At 44.6% G+C, this 20456-nt stretch overlaps 2 protein-coding genes across 2 annotated transcripts in view; one reads left to right on the forward strand and one right to left on the reverse strand.

Moving 5' to 3' along the window:
• The window catches only part of ANO8 (anoctamin 8), a 55699-nt gene extending 48100 nt beyond the window's left edge, over positions 1–7599 (forward strand). Inside the window, exon 17 of the mRNA XM_089496648.1 lies at positions 2480–7599. Within this exon, the coding sequence (XP_089352774.1) occupies positions 2480–3133 (654 nt within the window). The 3' untranslated portion in view covers positions 3134–7599. The remainder of the gene's footprint in view (positions 1–2479) is intronic.
• A 3030-nt stretch (positions 7600–10629) lies between these two features.
• On the reverse strand, positions 10630–18990 carry DDA1 (DET1 and DDB1 associated 1). The gene is made up of 5 exons (XM_089496577.1): positions 18933–18990; positions 16746–16826; positions 14154–14205; positions 12929–12990; positions 10630–11718 (listed from the first exon to the last, which is right to left on the reverse strand). The coding sequence occupies exons 1-5, from the start codon at positions 18933–18935 to the stop codon at positions 11608–11610; spliced, it is 309 nt and encodes a 102-aa protein (XP_089352703.1). The 5' UTR covers positions 18936–18990; the 3' UTR covers positions 10630–11607.
• Between the last annotated feature and the right edge of the window lie 1466 nt (positions 18991–20456).

A 20456-nucleotide genomic window follows, 5' to 3' on the forward strand; every position in this document is an offset into this window, starting at 1 on the left:
AGGAGGGAGGGGCCTCTTCCTTCAGGCAGTCCAAGATGTTGCTGGGTCTGCCTGATGGCTCCCTCTGAGGCCAAGATGACAGTTGAGGAGGGAGGGGCCTCTTCCTTCAGGCAGTCCAAGATGTTGCTGGGTCTGCCTGATGGCTCCCTCTGAGGCCGAGATGACAGTTGAGGAGGGAGGGGCCTCTTCCTTCAGGCAGTCCAAGATGTTGCTGGTCTGCCTGATGGCTCCCTCTGAGGCTGAGATGACAGTTGAGGAGGGAGGGGCCTCTTCCTTCAGGCAGTCCCTGATGGAGCTGGGTCTGCCTGATGGCTCCCTCTGAGGCCGAGATGACAGTTGAGGAGGGAGGGGCCTCTTCCTTCAGGCAGTCCAAGATGTTGCTGGTCTGCCTGATGGCTCCCTCTGAGGCTGAGATGACAGTTGAGGAGGGAGGGGCCTCTTCCTTCAGGCAGTCCCTGATGTTGCTGGGTCTGCCTGATGGCTCCCTCTGAGGCCGAGATGACAGTTGAGGAGGGAGGGGCCTCTTCCTTCAGGCAGTCCAAGATGTTGCTGGGTCTGCCTGATGGCTCCCTCTGAGGCCGAGATGACAGTTGAGGAGGGAGGGGCCTCTTCCTTCAGGCAGTCCCCAATGTTGCTGGGTCTGCCTGATGGCTCCCTCTGAGGCCGAGATGACAGTTGAGGAGGGAGGGGCCTCTTCCATCAGGCAGTCCCTGATGTTGCTGGGTCTGCCTGATGGCTCCCTCTGAGGCCGAGATGACAGTTGAGGAGGGAGGGGCCTCTTCCATCAGGCAGTCCCTGATGTTGCTGGGTCTGCCTGATGGCTCCCTCTATTCCCTATATTGTTAGAATTATAAAATTATAGGCAGATTTTATATTTTTGGAATACATGTTTTTTTTAATCTTTGTAAGCCGCCCAGATTGCATCTTGTAGAGGGGTGGGATATTATTATTATTATTATTATTATTATTATTATTATTATTATTTCTGATAACAATGGGCCCTTTGGTTCCAGGACCCCTTGTGGATACCAAAATCCATGGATGCTTATGTCCCATTAAATACAATGGAGTAGTTGGGGTTTAGTTCCAAGACCTCAGTGTATACCAAAATCCATGAATGCTCAAGTCTCATTAGATACAATGGAGTATTATTATTATTGTTGTTGTTGTTACTATTATTATTATTTATTGTACAGTGGGCCCATGGTATCTGCTGGGGTTTGGTTCCAGACCAACTGAGGAAACAAAAATCCGTGGATGCTCAAGTCCATTTAAATGCAATGGGGCAGCTAAATGTGGTCCCTTATATTGAAATGTATATATATATATATTGAATGTTTTCAAGCCATGGATGGTTGAATCTGTGGATAAAGACTCCATGGATACAGAGGGCCAACTATATTGTTTTAATTGAAGATATAGCCATGTTAGTCTGTAAAATCGGTATGGAAAGAGATCTTGTGGCACCTTTGAGACTAACTGAAAGAAAGAAGTTAGCAGCATGAGTTTTTGCAGGCTTAAGTTGACTTCCTCAGATGTGTGTATTGTTTTAAGCAATAGATAGCGATAGTAGTAGAACTTTACATTTATATACTGCTTCGTAATGAACTCGGCACTCTCTAAGCGGTTTACAACCTGTAAGCCAATTGTCCCCAACAAGCTGGGGACTCATTTTAGTGACCTACGAAAGGAAGGAAGGCTGAGTCAACCTGGAACCCTGCAGGTTCGAACTCACAACCTTGTGGCTGCAGTTCTGGCATTTAACCGCTACGTCACCTGAGCTCCTGATGAGTGACCTGTTGGATCTGTTGACCATAAATAAAGATTGATTGATTTTATGGTGTCTCCTGCCTGGAAAAACAGGGGTAGATTGGATGGCTCTTGGGGTCTCTTCTATGATTCGCCTTAGAAGTTGGTGGACTTTCCTTCTTTGGAGGTCTTCAAACAGGTTGGAGGGGCATCTTTCAAGTCAGGTATTTCTGAATGGCCAAAAGGGTATGGACAAAATGACCCTTGGGGTCTCTTCCAACTCCAAGGACCTAAAATTCTAAGGGGGACCCTGTGGGAACCTTGACAGTCCTTGAGGTCTCTTCCAACTCTAAGATTCTACTCTTGGCCTCCCACATTTGTGGCTTTGACTTTAGTGGATTTGATTATTTGTGGTTTTGACTAATATGTTCTCTCTGGGAATATCTAGGTCCTTCAGCACAACTCTGCTGGAGCTGAGCATAGAGTTGTGCTGCAGAACATAGACATTCCTACAGAAAACACCTCTCTAGGCATTTGTAGGTCTTCCAGTACAACTCTGTGATCTGCCTCTGGCAGATGTTAACTATAGAGTTGTGCTGGAGAAACTAGAGATCCCGCAAAAGATATTCTCTTAGGTAAAAAGAATAGTGTTTTTTCCACATTCATAGAGGTCCTTCATCCCAGGGAATGTGGAGGGACTACTGAATAACTCTAAATTGTCTCTCTGCAGAAGCACGAACGGCAAGCTCAGCACCACTTCCAACAACAGCAGCGCCGGAAGCGTGAGGAAGAGGAGCGCCAGCGGCACGCCGAATACCACGCTAGGAAGGAGCGCGAAAGCGGCCGTGAGGAAGGCAAGGGGGATGCCAGTGGTCAAGACTCCGGCCACGAGAAGAGCCAGTCCAAAGGAAAAGGCCCCGGAGGCTCTGGGCACGGCTCTGAGAAACCGAAGCGTCCCAGTTCCCTCTTGGCCACAAACAACGTCATGAAGCTGAAGCAGATCATCCCATTGCAGGGGAAATTTTTATCTGGGACAGCCAACACTGGGACAGCGCGCTCCCCGCAATCCCCCACCAGCACAGACAACAAACTCCCCGGCTTCCTGAGCTTCAAGTTCCTGAAGTCCCCCGAGACGAAACGGGATGCCGGGACAGAGAAAGTGCAGTCGCCCACCAAGCCTTTCAATCCAGGAAAACTTTTTAATTTTAACAAATCTGAGGGGGGCAATGGGGGTCCCATGCCACCACAGCTGCGGGTGGAGGCCGGGGAGAAGCCTCCAGTGGGCAGGTCGCACCTCAACGGGATGGCAGACGATGAAGTCTCCGAGGAACCTGAGATCCGAATGGTGACTGAGGAGGATGGGGCGACCAGCCACAAACTCTAGCCCCTTGCATTTTTGGGGGGGTCGGGCCTGTGCGGAGGTAGGGAGATTGAAAAAAGGATGAGGAAGGATTGGAAGGAGGATTAGGAAGGAGTGTGCATTGCCACTGGGTTCTTCAAGCAGAATTGAGGGGAGATCCTCTGGCTCGTTCCCAGAGGAATCGCGTCTGCCATTTTGGAACTGTCGAATCTTTTCATAGAAACTCCATTGACTCTGTTTGGAAAAAGGAGGTGAAAAAGCTTTAGTGTCTATATTTTTTTTGAGGGGGGGTATTAGGGCCCAGCTCTGGTGTACATGGTCCTCAAATCTCAACTCTTGGTTCCGAAACAGGACAAACCAGGGTCACCTCCTCAGGCAGGGTGGGAAGGAATATTATTAAACTTTCTTGCCCTCCATTTGGATTTTTTAAAAAAGATTTTCCACCTCTTTGGCCAGTGCTTTCCCCCTATTTTTTTCTTTATTTTTTGGTTTTCTTGTCCTTGTTTTTTGCACCAAAAAAAAAAAAAAAAAAGGGAAGAGATTTTGGATGAAAATCATTTTGGATTCTGTGCAAAACACAGCAAAGCACAGGGAATTAACTATTAGGGAACTCCATTTCTACAGAAAATTCAATGTCTCCAAACTCGCATCCCAAAATTCTGTAGCACAGAATCCATGACGGTTCACCTGGTATCAACATGATATAAAGGTGTAGCGTGGATCCCCTCCGACTGTCCATTTTGAGAAGGGGTTGGAACATTCCAACTTGCATCCCTCCAGTCTTTTTGGGGTGCAGCTGTGACACTCCAAAACTATTTGAGAACCTCAAAACGCATATTTTAATTTGATCCTTCCTCCCATACAGCCTTGCTCATACTACTATTTAAAGATCAGGTCCACATATCTGGATTTAATTTGGCCAAAGGGGTGTTCTAAGTCTCTCCCAATCTGAAACCTAAGGATTTATTAGTGTCATTAGGTGTTATTTTATTCAGTGCTTCTCATTCTCTCTCACAGACAGAGAACATGTTTTCTTGTTTGAAAGTGAAGAGAGAAATGTTTGGCTGTTCCCAGATCAAGGTGAAACGAAGGGACTATTCTTTCTCCATTATTCCAAAAGATGGGATCAGAAAATTTTAATCTAGCCTCATTTCTAGGCAAAAAGTGGATGCAGAGGAGACTGGAGGGTGAGTTCTGGCACCACAATATCTGGGAGGGAAGAAGGAAGCTACTAAGGAAATAGACTCAACTGGCAGCAACCAACCAGTTAATTCCTGCAGATAGTAACAAACTATTGCTTTAAAGTTGTTGAGTTTAAGATTTGCACCCAGCCTTTTCCTCTTGCCATTTTGATCCCTCTCCAAAATTAGAGAAACTGCCCCTTTGTCTCCCATTTGGAGATGAGCCCCAAAAACTGAAAGCTCAGAACCAGCCCCTAAGAGCCGGCGACCCTAAAAGCGGCTTTTTCTGCATTTCTAAAAAGGCCAGGAAAGGGAGACTGCCAGAATTATTATTTCCCCCCCACAATATTTTTGTGCTAGGGTAAGAAACCTACTTCACTTTTGAAAACAAGTCACTGGTCCTCATAGAAAATTGCTCTTTTTCCCCCTTGAGTTGAATTCCCCGTGACCAAGGGGTGCAGCGTTCCTAGGAATCCTTTGGAGAGGAGACTAGAATCGGTGCTGAGTCGGCTTTCTCTGTTCTTTTTCCTCCCCCGTTTGTTGTAAAACTGGAATACCTCCCCTTTTCTGCTTGAAGAACATACCTGCAGGGACCCATAGCAGGGGCATTTTGGGGATGCTGGGACATGGGGTGGCGGGTGGGGGTTGAGCCAATGTCCATGCATGGTTGGCATTTCTTGCACTAAAAACGAACATGGGACGGTCTCGCTTGTGCCCGTTGGCAGTGGATGCCGAAGCCTCTACAACTGGTGCTCCTCACAGCCGGCTGGGGCAGGTGGAAAGGACAATTCTGGAAGTAAAAAGCTTTGCTCCATGATTTATTTATTTTAAACCAAATGCTATGCCCGGGAGGAAACCCGGAAAAACTGAGATGGACGAGTCAGAGGCTTGGAGGTAAAAGCTCATGACGCTGGCATAAGAACGGGACCCTGTTGTTTTTTCATTTCTTGCAATAAGGACTTTAACCTGGAACTGGTTCACCAAGGAACTTACTTTTATTTTATTGTTGAAGCTGCTGCTTGAATGGGTGGCCAAGGCTAGAATTGGGGCCGGGGGACAAAGAGTTCCAAAAGGAATAATGGGGTGCACATTATTGGGGTGGGATCCATCCACTTGCTTTGTTGCAAACAAGGAAAAGCATCACATAGGAGTAGTGAGAGCTTTCGACTATTTGGGAAAGGGGTGTGGGGTGGGGAGGGTGGGCAGTGTATTTGGCAAGGCCGTGTCTTCATGTTTTTGCACAAAAATCTCCACAGTTGGCAGGTGGAGAAAAAGCCATCCTTTGAAGTGAGCAGCTTTCTGCATTCACACGCCGTACCCTCTGACATTTCACAGATGAGAACCATGATGTGTGTGCCCAAGCAACCTTAGAGCGTGGTCAAGATGAAAAAAAAAGTTATTCAAGGGAAAGAATGGAACAAGTGAAGAGAGGCTGGAACAGTTTGCTTTTGCCTGTGCCAACTGGGAAGGGTACAATTCGGCACCCTCTTCTCCTCCTCTTTGCTGCATTAATTGCATGCAAATTACTTTTGCCTTTTGAACCCAGTTTGCAGCAATGGAAGTTTTATGAGGATGAAGGGGGAAAGCAGGAGGAAAGAGAAGCTGGAGAATTAACTAGGGCTGTTCCTGCCAAATCTGGACAGTCGGAGGGTTGGATGCATCTGTTGTGAGGGCTGCTACTCTTGTTATTATTTGTTTTTAACAGCACTCAGTTTCCATCTTGGAAACCCCCTCTGCAAAGTTTTGCTTACCTGGAAGAAACAGGCAGCGTATGGATCAGGGCCATCTCTTCCCCTCCTCTCTGCGTCCTCCATTGGGATCCCTTGATGGTGCTTTGGTTTTCAACAGATCCCAAGAAAAGGAGGGAAGGGAGGCTTCTAGGATCTACTGTTTTCATGAAGACGGAGAGAAGAAAATGGTCTGAAGGAAAGGGAGACCTCTAGGATCAACTAGTGTCATGAAGAAGGAAAGAAGAAAATCATCTGAAGAGAAGAGAGGATTCTAGGATCTATTGTTCTCATGAAAATGGAAAGAAGAAAATGATCTGATGGGAAGAGTCTTCTAGGATCTACTGTTCTCAAGAAGACAAAGAAAAAAATGGTCTGAAGGAAAAGGTCTGAAGGAAAGGAAGACCTTTAGGATCAACTGGTTTCATGAAGACAGAAAAAAGAAAATGGCCTAAAGGGAAGGGAGAGCTCTGTCTCTTGTCCACAACTTTGCTTCAAGGCACGATTGCCCTTCTTTCTGTCAATATTTGACCCAGAGGGAGTTTTCTCCTCTAGAAAGCCATGGGAGATGGGATGCCCTGTGTCTCATTGGTGTCCTTCTTCTTCAGCTGGCCTGCTGCAAGGGAGGGAAAGCAAGGTTTGACTGCGGTTGTCCAAACTGCTCCGCTGCACCTGAGCCGCCCGAAGTCTCTCCTCGGCCTGAGTGCAGAAATGCAGAGCGCATGCCTTTGCCAAGACCATCTGCCTTCCACCTCCGAGGCTTTTATTGCCCTCTTTTTTTTTTCTGGTGCTTGCCTTGCCTTGGAGCTCTTTTGCCACAGCAATAACGCCTCTTTCCTAGGAAGCTTGCATGGGACTCGAGCGCTGCTTGCCACCTTGCAAAATGGTGGCAAGGTGGGCCGGTAAGAAGCGCCCTGGGAATTCCTGGGGGGCCTCACTGTGCAGCTTTCCCCATCGTCTCTGCAGAGCTGGTGGTGACTTCTCTGTTGCCAAGGAAGGGACATGTTTTCTCTGTTGACTACTGTGCCTGTGTCCCAATGTGCCCCCGACTCTGAAGCACTGGTTGCACCAGTCTGAGATGCTACTCGACTCGGGCTGCTTTTTGCGGAAAGGTTTTCCCTGCATGAGTCCATTTACTCCCCAGCCTACCAAAGCTTAGCAAGACCCACGACGGGAAAGCCAAGGAAATGACAATGCGTCGGGAATATGCAAAGGCTGGGACGGGGGACATCAGCCCCAATGGTTTGAGCTAATCCGTTCCCTTTCCGTCCTCTCCCCACCCCAGCCCTGCAGCCCCCAGGGCAAAACCCCAACACAGCCTTCTTTACACGAGCCCCTTCTTCCCATTTCACATCTTACTCCTCTGAGCGATTCCTGGACGGAAAGACAGGGGCAGGGCAATGGAGGGAGGGAATGGGTTGCCCTTATTTATTAATTTGTGCGGCATTTTTCCCCTTTATTTATGTGTCTTGAACAATGAAAACAAACAAAAAGCGGGGGAGGGAAGGATCTCAACTTCTTTTTAAGTTATTTTTGTCATATTTTTGTAAAACCAGCAGAAATGCAATAAAAATATATTTCAACAAAACAATTGGGGAGAGGCCAATATTTTTGACTTCTGTGTTCTGCTTTTTTTTTTTTTTTTTTTTTTTTTGGTAGAAGAGGCCACAGCAATGTTCCTGAAAGACCATTTTACAGTACTCAAAATTATTATTATTATTATTATTATTATTATTATTATTATTATTATTACACCTTTCCCTTGTTTCCACCATGAGGGTGATGGGACAAATAGAAGGCCTCCCCAGCAGGTCTCCAAGCACAAACTGGTTCGTGTAGGAGAAATATAGTCCAACATAGTCCTACTTGGACCTGAGCTTTATAGGTCCTGCTATAGAAAATGGGCTGAGATTTAATGTTGCGTACTTCTGTGAGCAGAGGCAATGGCGGCAGTGCGGATGGTAGCGTCCCAGTTTTTCCAGCCACATCAACTGTGGTTGTGCACGGTTGCGAGCAGCCTATGCAAGGAAGCGCCACATACCTCATGTGATTGTGTGCCTTGATTTGTTTCTGACTTATGGCAACTAATGCAAACCTATCATGGGTTGTTTTTGGCAAGATTTGCTCTGAGGGTTTTGTTTTGTTTTTGCCTTTGCCTTCCTGGCAAGATTTATTCAGAGGGGGGTTGCCTTTGCCTCCCTCTGAGGCTGAGAGTAGGATAAGGCCATGGCCAAGATTGGAATCGAACCCTGGTCTCCAGAGTCATAGTCTCAACACTGAAAACATGAGGCCACTTTCTTATGCAACACTCAAACCGCTATACAGTCGGCCCTTCCTATACACGGATTCAAGCATCCACGGTTTGAAAATGTTCCAATGAAGTATAAATTTCAAATACCAAAACTTGATTTTCCATTTTTTTTAATAAGGGACACCATTTTGCTATGTCATATTTAATGGGGCTTGAGCATCCACAGATTTTGTGATCCATGGGGTATTTTGGAACCAAACCCCAGTGGATAATAAGGTTCCACTGTACTACCTTCTTATGCAAGTGATACATCACAAGTGGCAATGCATCACAAACTAATAGTTAAAATTTCCCCATTCCACTGCAAATGAAACTGAGATGCCCCCACCCACCCCAACACTATTAGCATTCAGTATTTCCTACTAACTTTCCTTTCTTTCCAGCTCTTACCCCACTAAAAGGAAAATTGCCACATCCATTTCTTCCATGGAGGCTTTCTCTCTCGCTGACACTTGGCAATAACAGACCACTTGCTGGGAGAAAGAGATGATGGCAACAGTCTGAGTCTGCCTGAAGTTACTTACGCTGCTTGGAGTCGATGCTCAGCAGACGGGGCCACCACTTTTGCACCCAGAAAACCACCAAATGGATCCCCTGACATTCGCCAGAGAGGACAGTACTGGGCTAGATCAGAGAGGAACAAGCAAATCAGCAGAGAACCATTTTGCTTCAGGTCCTAAGTTCAGCCTTGGAGAACTACTTTCATAAAGTAATTTGATCCTATTACTAGTTTTATAGTGTTTGGGAAGTAACCCCAATGCGATTATCCATTGCAATGCTGGAAAAAGTAATTCATTGCATTACTTATTGGTGTGGCTCATGACTTTTTTTTAGTACTGATAGAGAATGGCATGAAACTTTATTCTCAAGACACCTTTAAAATAGGATGCTACTTAGAAAATATTTCATGTAGGAATCATAAATGAACTTTGATGGTACCTAAATACCCATCATATCAGTTCCCATGCTTGCCGTCTAGAAAATTGACCTCAAAAACCCTGAGTTGACTTATCCATGGGTCAATGTAAGTACTGTACTTTAATTCTTATATAAAAAAAGGAACCATGTCCTGTGAAAAATAAGAAAATAATCCATCCTTGGAGCACTGTCCCCCACCTCTCTACTTTCTTATCCATCCAACCTTTAGTGTAAGCACAAAACGTTACGTCTGCAGGAATTTTGCAGGTTTTTTGGCATTGTTTTCGTTTGCTCCAACCTTCACATCCTTTGATAAAATTACCAGCTTGTTAGATGAAGGGAATGCTGTGGATACAGTATATCTTGATTTCAGTAAGGCCTTTGACAAAGTTCTCCATGATATTCTTGCAAACAAACTAGTGAAATGTGGGCTAGACAAGGCAACTGTTACATGGATTTGGAATTGGTTGACCAGCTGAACCTAAAGGCTGCTCAGCCATGATTCCTCTTCATCCTGGAGAGAAGTGACCAGTGGGGTGTCCAGTGGGGCTCTGTCCTGGGCCCAGGGCTATTCAACATCTTTATCAATGACTTAGAGGACAAAATTGGGGGAATACTTATCAAATGTGCAGATGACACCAAATTAGGAGGAATAGCTAATACTCCAGAGGACAGGACCAACATTCAAAACGACCTGAATAGACTTGAAGGCTGAGCCAAAGCTAACAAAATGAAATTCAACACGGAGAAATGTAAGGTACTGCACTTAGGGAGGAAAAATGAAATGCACAGATACAGGATTATGGGGGACACCTGACTGAATGAGAGACTTTTATGTATGAAAGGGATCTGGGAGTCCAAGTAGACCACAAGTTGAACATGAGCCAGAAGTGCAATGCGGCAGCTAACAAGGCCAATGCAATTTTAGGCTGCATCAATAAAAGTATAGTGTAAGTAGTAGTGCCACTATATTCTGGGGGTTGGACTGGATGGCCCTTGCGATCTCTTCCAGCTTTATGATTCTATGATCCTTTGTTACATGCCCCTAGACTCAGAATTGTAAAATTGTAAGAGACCGCAAAGGCCATCCAGTCCAACCCCCTAAGTTTTCCCTTCGACTTATCCACAGGCCAGATCAAAATCCATCGTTTTGGCCCCAAAGCCTTCCCTCGCTTTATACATGTGCTCGACTTCTACTTCAGTATATACAAAACTTTATTTCTGAAACGTCACTGCACTCTTATTGCCTCCCAAGAGGTACCTACTTGCAGGTAGCGCTGTGACTTGCCAGCTCTGAAAAGAGCCAAAGAATTCAGTTGTATTTCATAGACACACACACACACCCCAAGAAAACTCAGAACCGATTTTACGACAGAGCGAAAGTGGTGAGAAGTATCTTCCTTTATTCTACTCGAGAGAAGTTGCATTGACCTGGTCCATTCAAAGAGTGGAGAGAGGCAGAGGGCAAGCTGAGATGTGGGGTGTGGGGGTGTGTGTGAGATGCATGTGGGGGGGATCTGTTTTCTGCTTGCAATCTATGGCTGACAGGTAACAAATTTCCTTGGAAAAGGCCAGATATTTTTTGGGGGGGGGGTGGGATGAGGGGAGAAAAGGCCCAAGGAGGAAAGACAATCGTACAACGCTCAGAAAAAGGCGATGAACAACCGTCAAGGGAAGGGGGACGATTGCCATCTTTCTATTTCTCTGAAGGAAATGAGAGCTTCTGCCCAAACGCATCTGGAGGACAAGGGGAGGCCCTGCCTGCTTACCTGCCTCCCTCCGTTTCGTATTCTTTGCATCTCAGGTGAGTAACAAGGGGTTCCAAGCACAGACCGGAAAGGGTGCAAAATGTGATGCCACCATAAGGGGAGGAACCGGCAGCCAGCCATGCTGCATCCTCAGGCGAACACTGGATGTGAGCACATGGGGAGAATGGAGGAAGGGGAAGCCATTGAGGAGATCTGTGTGACTTTCTTTTAAAAAGGAAAAGAAAAAAGCCTCCATCACAGTTTGAACACTTTTCCTTTTTTGCTCTGCCAAGCGCGAGAGAGAGTGTGAGCAAGCAGGCATCCATCATAACTCTTAAAAAAAGAAGCAGAGGTCTTCCCTCTTCCTCTCCCTCCCCAAACAAATGGAGAAAATAAATACATTGGCTCCTACGAAGTCAAAAGTGGTTTGGGCTGCTGAGGGTTTTGGGAGAGGGATGTAGAAGGCAAGTGGCTAGTAGAAACTGGTGTGAATGTATGTGTGCATACAAGTCGAAAGACCAAAAAATAATCATAATAATAATAATATATCATAACCCCACATAGGAAGCGCTTGAAAAAAATGTTAAACACAGAAGACAAAAGCTAAAGTTTTTTAAGTGTCCTCGTTCATATCTTGGCTGTCTGTCCGAGCGATTTTGCGGGGAGGGGCAGAGTTTTCGCCTTCGATTTCCACTTGTTCTGGATCTCTCTTCTTTGCTGCATTCTAAAGGGAAGCGGGGAAAGGAAGCTGAATTAGATTTGCTCAGGAACAAACGTATCCCGATTCCCCTGCCCTTTGGCATTTAGAGCTTGATACCCACGAAATAGAAAGATAAAAGTTGAACGTGAGCTAGCAGTATGATGCCGCAGCAAAGAAAGCTAATATTTTAGCCTGCATCCTGGAATATTGTGTCCAGTTCTGGGCACCACAATTCAAAGACATTGAGAAACTGGAGCCATGTGTCCAAAGGAGGGCCACTAAAATGGTGAAGGGCCTGGAAACCATAAAGCCCTATGAGGAACAACTTAGGGAGCTGGGGATGTTGGCCCTGGAGAAGAGAAAAGGGGATAGGACAGCCCTGTTAAAATACTTGAAGGGATGCCATATTGAGGAGTGAGAAAGCTTGTTTTCTGCTGCTCCAGGGAATAGGATCTGAAACAATGGATGCAAGCTCCAGGAAAAGAGATTCCAGCTCAAGATTTGGAGGAACTTCCTGAGAGTAAGCTGGGGCTTTGGGGAGTTGAAGTCCAAAACACCTGGCGGATCAAAGTCTGAGAATCACTGGCATTGGGGGGGGGGGGGCGTTCTCACTCTATGGTTCTATGGCTCTTCCCAGACTTTGGTTTAAATCCCAATAGGATGCTATAATGGTCATCTCTCCTCCTTCCCCACTGGCAGCCTTCTCTGGCACTAAACACATGCTCAGGACATGTGTGTTTTTGTGTGTCCACCCAGTCCTCTGAAATAGGTTTGTGGTACATGCAGGGATGGGCAGAATGCAGAGGAGAGATTGTATGAGCGTGTGTAATCCATTTATTTGTCAAGGGGGAATAGTTGCAATCTTTCTATTTCTTTTCAGAAAATGATGTTTGTGTAGAAAAACATCCAGAGGGCAGTTACTCTGGATCTTGCTCTTACACAAGAGGAGACCTTGGTTTCTGTCTTCCCTTACATGGGAAGGGAAAATAACACAAGAAGTGGGAATCCAGCAGCTATATTATTTTCCACAAGTCCAGCTCTTTTCCCCAACACCAACAAATTAATATGACAAGAACAGCAGTTTAAATGTGTGAGTGTGCGTGATTTTAAAAAAACAGTGAAACAATCTATAGATAAAATAATTTAAAATTCATTGAAAGACAGAATATTTTTTTTTAAAAAAATCAACAAAACATGGGTGGTTTAATCCAATTTTAATTCATGAAATCCTTACCTTTTTGTCCCACTGCTGATGTAAATAACGCAAGAGTATATTTGTCTTTTCTGTTACAATGACTGTTGCAGAAAAAGAGGGAAAAGGAAATCACGTCAGGAGACAATTCTTGCTTTCATTTATTGGTTTTGATTTAGATTTACATCCCACCTCAGCTGGAACCCAAAGCGGAGGGCAAGATTTATAAAACCAAGCAGACCAAAATCAGATATAAATAAAATGGAAATTGTAAGAATAACATATTCCTTTTGAAATTTAACTTTGCAGACGCTGTAGCTCTGAGGACTCAGCAACTTTTCCTGCCCAAATACCTCTTTTTTCTCCAAACATAGCAACTAGAATTGATGCCACATTGCTAGTTTGCAAGTGAAATGGAGGTATTTGAGGGCTGTGGGGTAATTGGGGAGAGATGTTTTGGAAAAGCAACGAGAGGCAGAGATGTACAGTTGGTCCTCCACATTTGTGGCTTTGACTTTTGCAGATCTGTTTATTTGCAGTTTCAGTTAATATGTTCTTTCTAAGAATCTCTTTCCTCCAGCACAATTCTGCTGGAAGTTGACCATAGAGTTGTGCTGGAGAACCTAGAAGTTCCTAGAGAAAACACTTCAACACTTCCTAGAGCAGTGGTTCCCAACCTGTGGATCAGGACCCCTTTGGTGGTCGAACAACCCTTTCATAGAGGTCGCCTAAGACTTTTGGAAAACACAGATTTGCATGTAGCAATGAAAATAATTTTATGGCTGGGGGCACCACAACATGAGGAACTGTATTAAAGGGTCACAGCATTAGGAAGGTTGGGAACCACTGTCCTAGAGAAAACCTCCAGCATGATTCTCTGATCAACTTCTGGCAGATGTTGACCTTAGAGTTGCACTGGAGGACCTGGAGGTTCCTAGAGAGATTCTTACTTAGGTAAAAAGAATAGTTGTTTTTTTTTAATTTGCAGTTTTTCTACATTCACGGGGCTCCTTTACCCCTAACCCCAGTGAATGTGGAGGGACCACTGTGATGAATTACTTTTTACAGCACGTCAGTGAATACTACCAATGGTTCCCTTCTCAAATCCTGAAAAAGTAAAAGGAACAAATTACTTTCAAAAAAGCAAGTATCCAAACTCAGGTTATTTATGTATTAACTACTGAGGGATTGATAGAACATGTTTTAATTTGCTTAACAGCTAGCAGGTGGCAGGACTGTAATCATAAGAAAACAGGAAGGAACCTACTTTGTTCTGAAGGATATTCCTGTGTGGGGAGATAAACGGAAGGTCTTCTGTTCTGTAAATTAAAAACAGAAAACAGATTTATGAGATTCGTGACACATACATGTGTGACAGACTGTCACTTCATTAATTATCCCCAACATGGTTGTTGCTGATGTTGTTGCTGCCCTAACACTTTTCATAGAACCTTACCAAAAACCCCACAAACCACAGGATATCCATGGGACATCAATAAAGATGACAACAACAACTCTAGAAGTTGCAGACCCCAGTTACAGCATGAAGTATTATTAAGATCTTATATCCCAGGTCACTGTGGGTCCCATGTTGACAGAAAGATAGTAGTAGAAATTAAATAGTGTCCCTGCTCAGCCATGAAATATAGTGGGTGACCCTGGGCAGGTCATACTCTCTCAGCCTCAGGGGAAAGCAATGGCAAACTTCCTCTAAAAAAATCTTCCCAAGAAGCCACCTTATGGTCGCCATAAGTCAGAAATGACTTGAAGGCACACAGCAAAAACAACAATGTGGCAGGCATGAAGAGTAAACTGGAGCCTAGTACTCATTTGTGGGGACACTGGGACAGTGCCAGTTGCATGGTCCCGGATATCGGCAGTGAATAATGCAATACAGCTTGAAGAGTCGATGGCTTGAACCTTGGAAAGCCATGGACCAGAATGGAAACTCATTCACAGCAAGTCCCAGAGTAAGAAAAGGAGTGAAAAAGAAACAAAAAACAGTATTGTTAGGGGAGTACACAGCAGAGTGTTTTAGCAACTGGAAGTTGGGGATAGAAAGTCATGGAATGGGAAGGGGCCGCAAGCCTCATCTTGCCAACCTCCTGTCATGCAGGAATCCTCAGCTCAAGCATGCCCAAGAAATGAGTTTAGAAGGACAGCTGAATAAAGGAGACACAACCTGTATTAAGCTTAAATAGATTCAGCTCTCAGAAAGTACAGACTTTACATGAAGATACACAAGAACTGACTAAGCAAACTTGGCTTGCAACAAAAATAATACAATATTTGCTCTACAAATACTATATAACATCTGTGTATGGTTGATAACAAAACTTATCCTATTTTCATCTTTTCCTTTAGCCGGGATACATTTTTGTCAACTATTTATGGTAACAAAATTCTCATAACCATAACACTGAATGAAAATAAACTCTCTCTCCTTTTCAAGGATTATTACAATATCCTTTTTGTTTTACAAAAGAATTTTACCAAATAGAATATAGAACATCCCAACATGTTATCTGACAAGCTTCTTATTCCTCCTTTCAAAATCCCCTTATTTTTAAAATTAACATCATGTCATGGGGGAGGAAGTCATTTCTTTTTTTCTGACATTTCAAGGAAATTGGATTGTCTGCTTGTTTTTGGACTGTCATTTTCTTCTCTACAAAGGGACCAACTGGGCCATTTCTTTAACATACCACTCCGGGTTGACCAGTATGGAAGATTATTACACTGGTCCCCCCACATTCGCTGGGGTTAGGGGCACAGGACCCCTATGAATGTGGAAAAACTGCAAATAACAAAAACATGATATTCTTACTTGAGAAAACAACTCTCTAGAAATCTCTAGGTCCTCCAGGGCAACTCTGTCGTCAACGTCTGCCAGACACTGACCCTGGAATTGCACTGGAGGAGCTACAAAGGCCTAGCGGAGTGTTCTCTCTAGGTCCTTCAGTGCAACTTTTGGTTAAAGTTGACCACAGAGTTGTGCTGGAGGATCTAGAAATTCCTAGAGAGAATTGCACAGAGCTTAAAGTTTATTGATAAAATCCATGAATAATCAGATCTGCAAAAGACAAAGCCACACATGTGGAGGGACGAGTCTATATGCTGCTGGTCTTTTTTTCTTAAAGAACTTATACCAAAGTAGCGTTCTCTTTAAGAGAGCAGGTGTTTTGTTTCTGCAGACTTTTAAAACACCAGAGTCTTAAAGATAAACTTTAAGCTCTGTGCAAGGCTCTTCAACCTGGTTTACAACCAAGGCTGTGGAGTTGGTAACCCAAATCTTTTGTCTCTGATGTCTTTATTTTTCTGCTTTCTGACTCCAATTCCTTCATAAATGGCAAATGTATATTAATTAGTACAGTTGGCCCTCAGTATCCAGGAGTCTTTATCCACAGATTCAAACATTTGCGACTTGAAAATATTTTTAAAAATACAAATTCCGCAAAACCAAACCTTGATTTTGCCATTTTTTAAATCAGGATCACCATTTTACTACATCCTTGTATTTAATGGGACCTGAGCATCCACGGGGGTTTTAGTGGGTCCTGGAACCAAACTCCAGTGGATACCAAGGGCCCATTGTAATAAGAAATTGATCTGAGGCCGACTCCGCACAACAGAAACATCCAGTTTGACACCCCTTTAACTGCAATGGCTCAATGCAATGGATTCCCAGGACTTGTAGTCTGTTGTGGCACTAGAGTTGTCTGACAGAGAAGACTAATGTCTCACAGAACTACACTTCCCAGAATTTCATAACATGGAGCCATGGCAGTTAAAGTGGTGTTAAACTAAAATTGTTCCCAATTCCCCAGCCAACCAAAGAAAAGCAGGGAAAGATACTCACTGACGCTTTACATACAGAGTCTGCGTGGAACCGACTGAAATTGCTTTTGTTATAAACTGGCAGCCCTTTCAGAAAGTCCGCCTAGCAAGAACAGAAAGGTAGATTAAGTCTCAGAAGGGTTTGGAAATGGGGGTTTTCTTGGGAAACAGAGTTATAGGCCTCTTGGAGTTACAGGATCCCTGAAATCAACAACTGCATTTCTGTTTTTAATTCATCTACTTGCCAGCCTGGTCAATGATGAGGACAATGGGAGTTGCAGTTCATTAACAGCCAGGTGATTTCTAGCCCTGCACTACCCACAAATGTACTTCCTTGGATGGGGAAAGCTTATTTTCTGCCGCTCCAGAGACCAGGACCCAGAGCAATGGATTCAGACTCTGAGAAAAAAAGGTTCCACCTCGACATGAAGAACTTATTGAAGACTGTTCAACAGTGGAATATGCTGGCTGGGAGTGAGGTGGCAACTCCTCCTTTGGAGGTTTTCAAACAGAGACTAGATGACCCTCTGTCCCTGGGAGGGCTTTGATTGAGTCTTCCTGCATGGCAGAAATGGATTGGGCTGGATGGCCATTGGGGTCTCATCCAAGGCAGGGTTCTATGTATTCCTGCATGGCAGAAGGGGGCTGGACGGCCCTTGAGGGTTCCTTTCAGCTATTCTATGATTGTGTCTTCCTGTATGGCAGAAGAGGGTTAGACTGGATGGCCCTTCGGTGTCCCTTCCAACTCTGTAATTCTAAAACATCCTCCCTGGTTCCTTCGTTGGTACAGTTCCTAGTACCCCTCTTCCCACCAAATGAGGTGTTTCCTTCACTGTAGACATCCCCCCAATACCTAGGACATGGAATAGGTGCCCCTTGTTCCCTTCAGATGAACCCTACATCTCTCCTCCGTTCCCAGGGAACCCCCACAGCCTACGCTTGCTCTGCCCCCCAGTTTTGACAGAAGCCCCCTTAGTTCCCAAACAAGACTCCCGCAAGTTGCAGTCAGAGCTGTGATGGGGGCAAACCTAGGACTCTGGATGGGGAGGCCCCTGGAGCTGTGATGGGGGAGCCTGCCTTGGTCTGTGATGGGGGCCACCTGGGGCTGTGGTGATAATGATGGGGGTCCCACCTGGGGCTATGGATGAGGGGGGCCCCATCTTGAGTGGCAGATGTATTCCCCTTCTAAACTGTGTTCCTGATACCATCTAGCAAGGGGATTTTAATTGCATTGCAATGTTTTTAATTGTGTTGTATTGCAAAGTTTTTTTTTAATTTCTCCAACTTTGGCCATGCTTTCCCCACTCAGGGGGTGCAATGATGGGGGTCCATCTTCCCCAGCTCTGGATGCAGCCCCCCCCCCACAGCAAATCCTCCCCTGCCCTGAGGAAGGGTCCTGGCCAGACCTTAACACACCTTCCCCCAAATGACCAGCACCCCCCATTTCTCCCTCCTCACCCTCAATGAAGAACCCCAACCCCCCAAAAAGGCCTCCTTCCTTCTCAGCTAATGGCCCCCAGCCATTCCCCACATAAAGAATCCCCCTCCTCCTCCCCTCATGAAAAATCCTCCCATTTATTCCTCCTTCCCCTCTTACTTGGCCCCCAATGCAGACCCACGCAAAAAATCCTTCTTCTTTTTCCCCCCTTGAAAAAGTCCCCCCACTCCTCCACCCATCCCCCCTTCCTTGGGCAATGCCCCCCACTCTCCCAAAGAACCCCCCTTGGGCTATGCCCCCCATACTACCCCAAAGCCCCCCTTGGGCAATGCCACCATAATACCCCAAAGGCCTCTCCTTGAGCAATGCCCCCAAAGCCCCCTCTTTGGGCAATGTCCCCCATACTCCCCCCAAAGCCCCCCCTTGGGCCATGCCCCCTACTATCTCCAAACCCCCTCCTCCAATAGCCGGGGCACGCCCCTCCAACATGCCCCCTCCCATTCCCACCCCCAATCCCCCCCATTCCCAATAGCTCCCCCAGGGCCCCCCAATAGCCTGGGCACCTCTCCACACAGACATGGGACCCCCATTCCCACCCCAAAGCCCCCTCCCCTTCCCTCAGGGCTATGAAAGGACCCCCAATAGACCCCCCTCCTATTAAGACCTCCCCCCAAGTAAGGGCCCCCTCCTCCGCTATCCCTTGCCCCCCTAAAGCTGAGGGGCTGCCCTGAAGAGGGGGGCTCCTTCTCCACAATGGGGACCCCCACCTACCATCTTCCCCACCAGGCGCCTCCTCAGCAACTTCTCATTCCCCCCCCCGCTCCGCCACCTCCCCGCCTCCTTTTGACTCCGCCCCCCGGCTCCCATTGGCCAAACCGGGGCGGAAGTGGACTTCCCATTGGCTAGCACTGCCGTCACTCAGGCCCTGCCTCTCGCCCTCGCCTCTCTCCCTCCCGTCTCTCGCGGAAGGGGAAAGGCGAAGGAGGAGCGAGGACCCGGATGCAAGGGAGGGGCGGGACTTCCGGTGGGGCATTGTGGGGGATGTAGTCCCTTTATCCCTCCACAGTTTGTGGGGGTATTATTATTATTATTATTCAGCCCCAGAACAGTCGTTTGGGTTTTTTAAGGGCTGTTAGGGCAAAATCATTTATGTTATGGGCCTGTTTTTGGGTTGTGAAGAAATATTTGTTCCCATAAAATTAAAAATATCATAAAATTAAAATAAAATTTGTTACCATAAAAGCATTTTTTTATTTCTTGAGGTGATAAATATCCTAAAATCATTTGACTTTTAAAAAAATTTAATTAGGTGCTGTATACAATACAATCATTTTATGTTCTGATTTCTTTTTATTAAGTGAAAAACACAACAAAATCATTTGTTTATTTATTTTTATTAAGCGATAGATACAACAAAAGCATTTATTGTTTCTATTTGTGCCACTTTGCCTCAAAATGTGAGGTTTATCTATTGAAAATCTTATTGAGCCAAACATTTTCTTAATAAATTTACTAAAAATTTACTTAATTTACTTAATACTTATTACACTTATTTACAGGAAGTTTATCCTTTTTTCCACCCCTTTTGCTTTTCTATCTGATGCCTGTCCTTATCTATTCCAGTTGGGCCTATAGTCATATTATTATTATTATTATTATAGTTATATTTATTTGCATCCAACTCTCCTCCCAAAATTGTGACAAAGTGGCTTAACAATCTAAAAACACAGAACAATATTTAAACAGGAGCACTGGGTCCAGATCGAGGGAAGAATGAATCCCATTTACTTAATTTAAATAAAAATGAATAAACTTGTATTGCCACTTTGGTCAGACTTTCTTAAAATAAAGCTTAATAATAATAATAATAATAATAATAATAATAAATGGATAAGCTGGAATATATCCAAAGAAGAATGGCCAAAGGGGTCCACATTCTTGAAACCAAGACTTAGGAAGGAGCTGGGTATGTTTAGCTTCCAGGAGAGAAGACTAAAAGGTGATACATAGAATCATAGGGCTGGTTTAAGGTATACATTTATGATATAAATTATTAATTTATAATTTATAATCATAGAGTTGCGTTTAAGATATAAATTTATAATTTATAATTATAGAGTTGGTTTAAGATATGAATTTATAATATAAATTATAAATTTAGAATTTAAATTCTAAATTTAGAATATAAATTCTAATTTTATAACAAATTCTAATTTTATAATTTAAATTATAAATTTATAATTTAAATTATAAAATTAGAATTTGTTATAAAATTAGAATTTATATTCTAAATTT

Source organism: Sceloporus occidentalis, unplaced genomic scaffold, assembly GCF_023333645.1.
Source record: "Sceloporus occidentalis isolate IW3139 unplaced genomic scaffold, rSceOcc1.0.p SCAF_91, whole genome shotgun sequence".
Taxonomy (NCBI): Eukaryota; Metazoa; Chordata; class Lepidosauria; order Squamata; family Phrynosomatidae; genus Sceloporus; species Sceloporus occidentalis.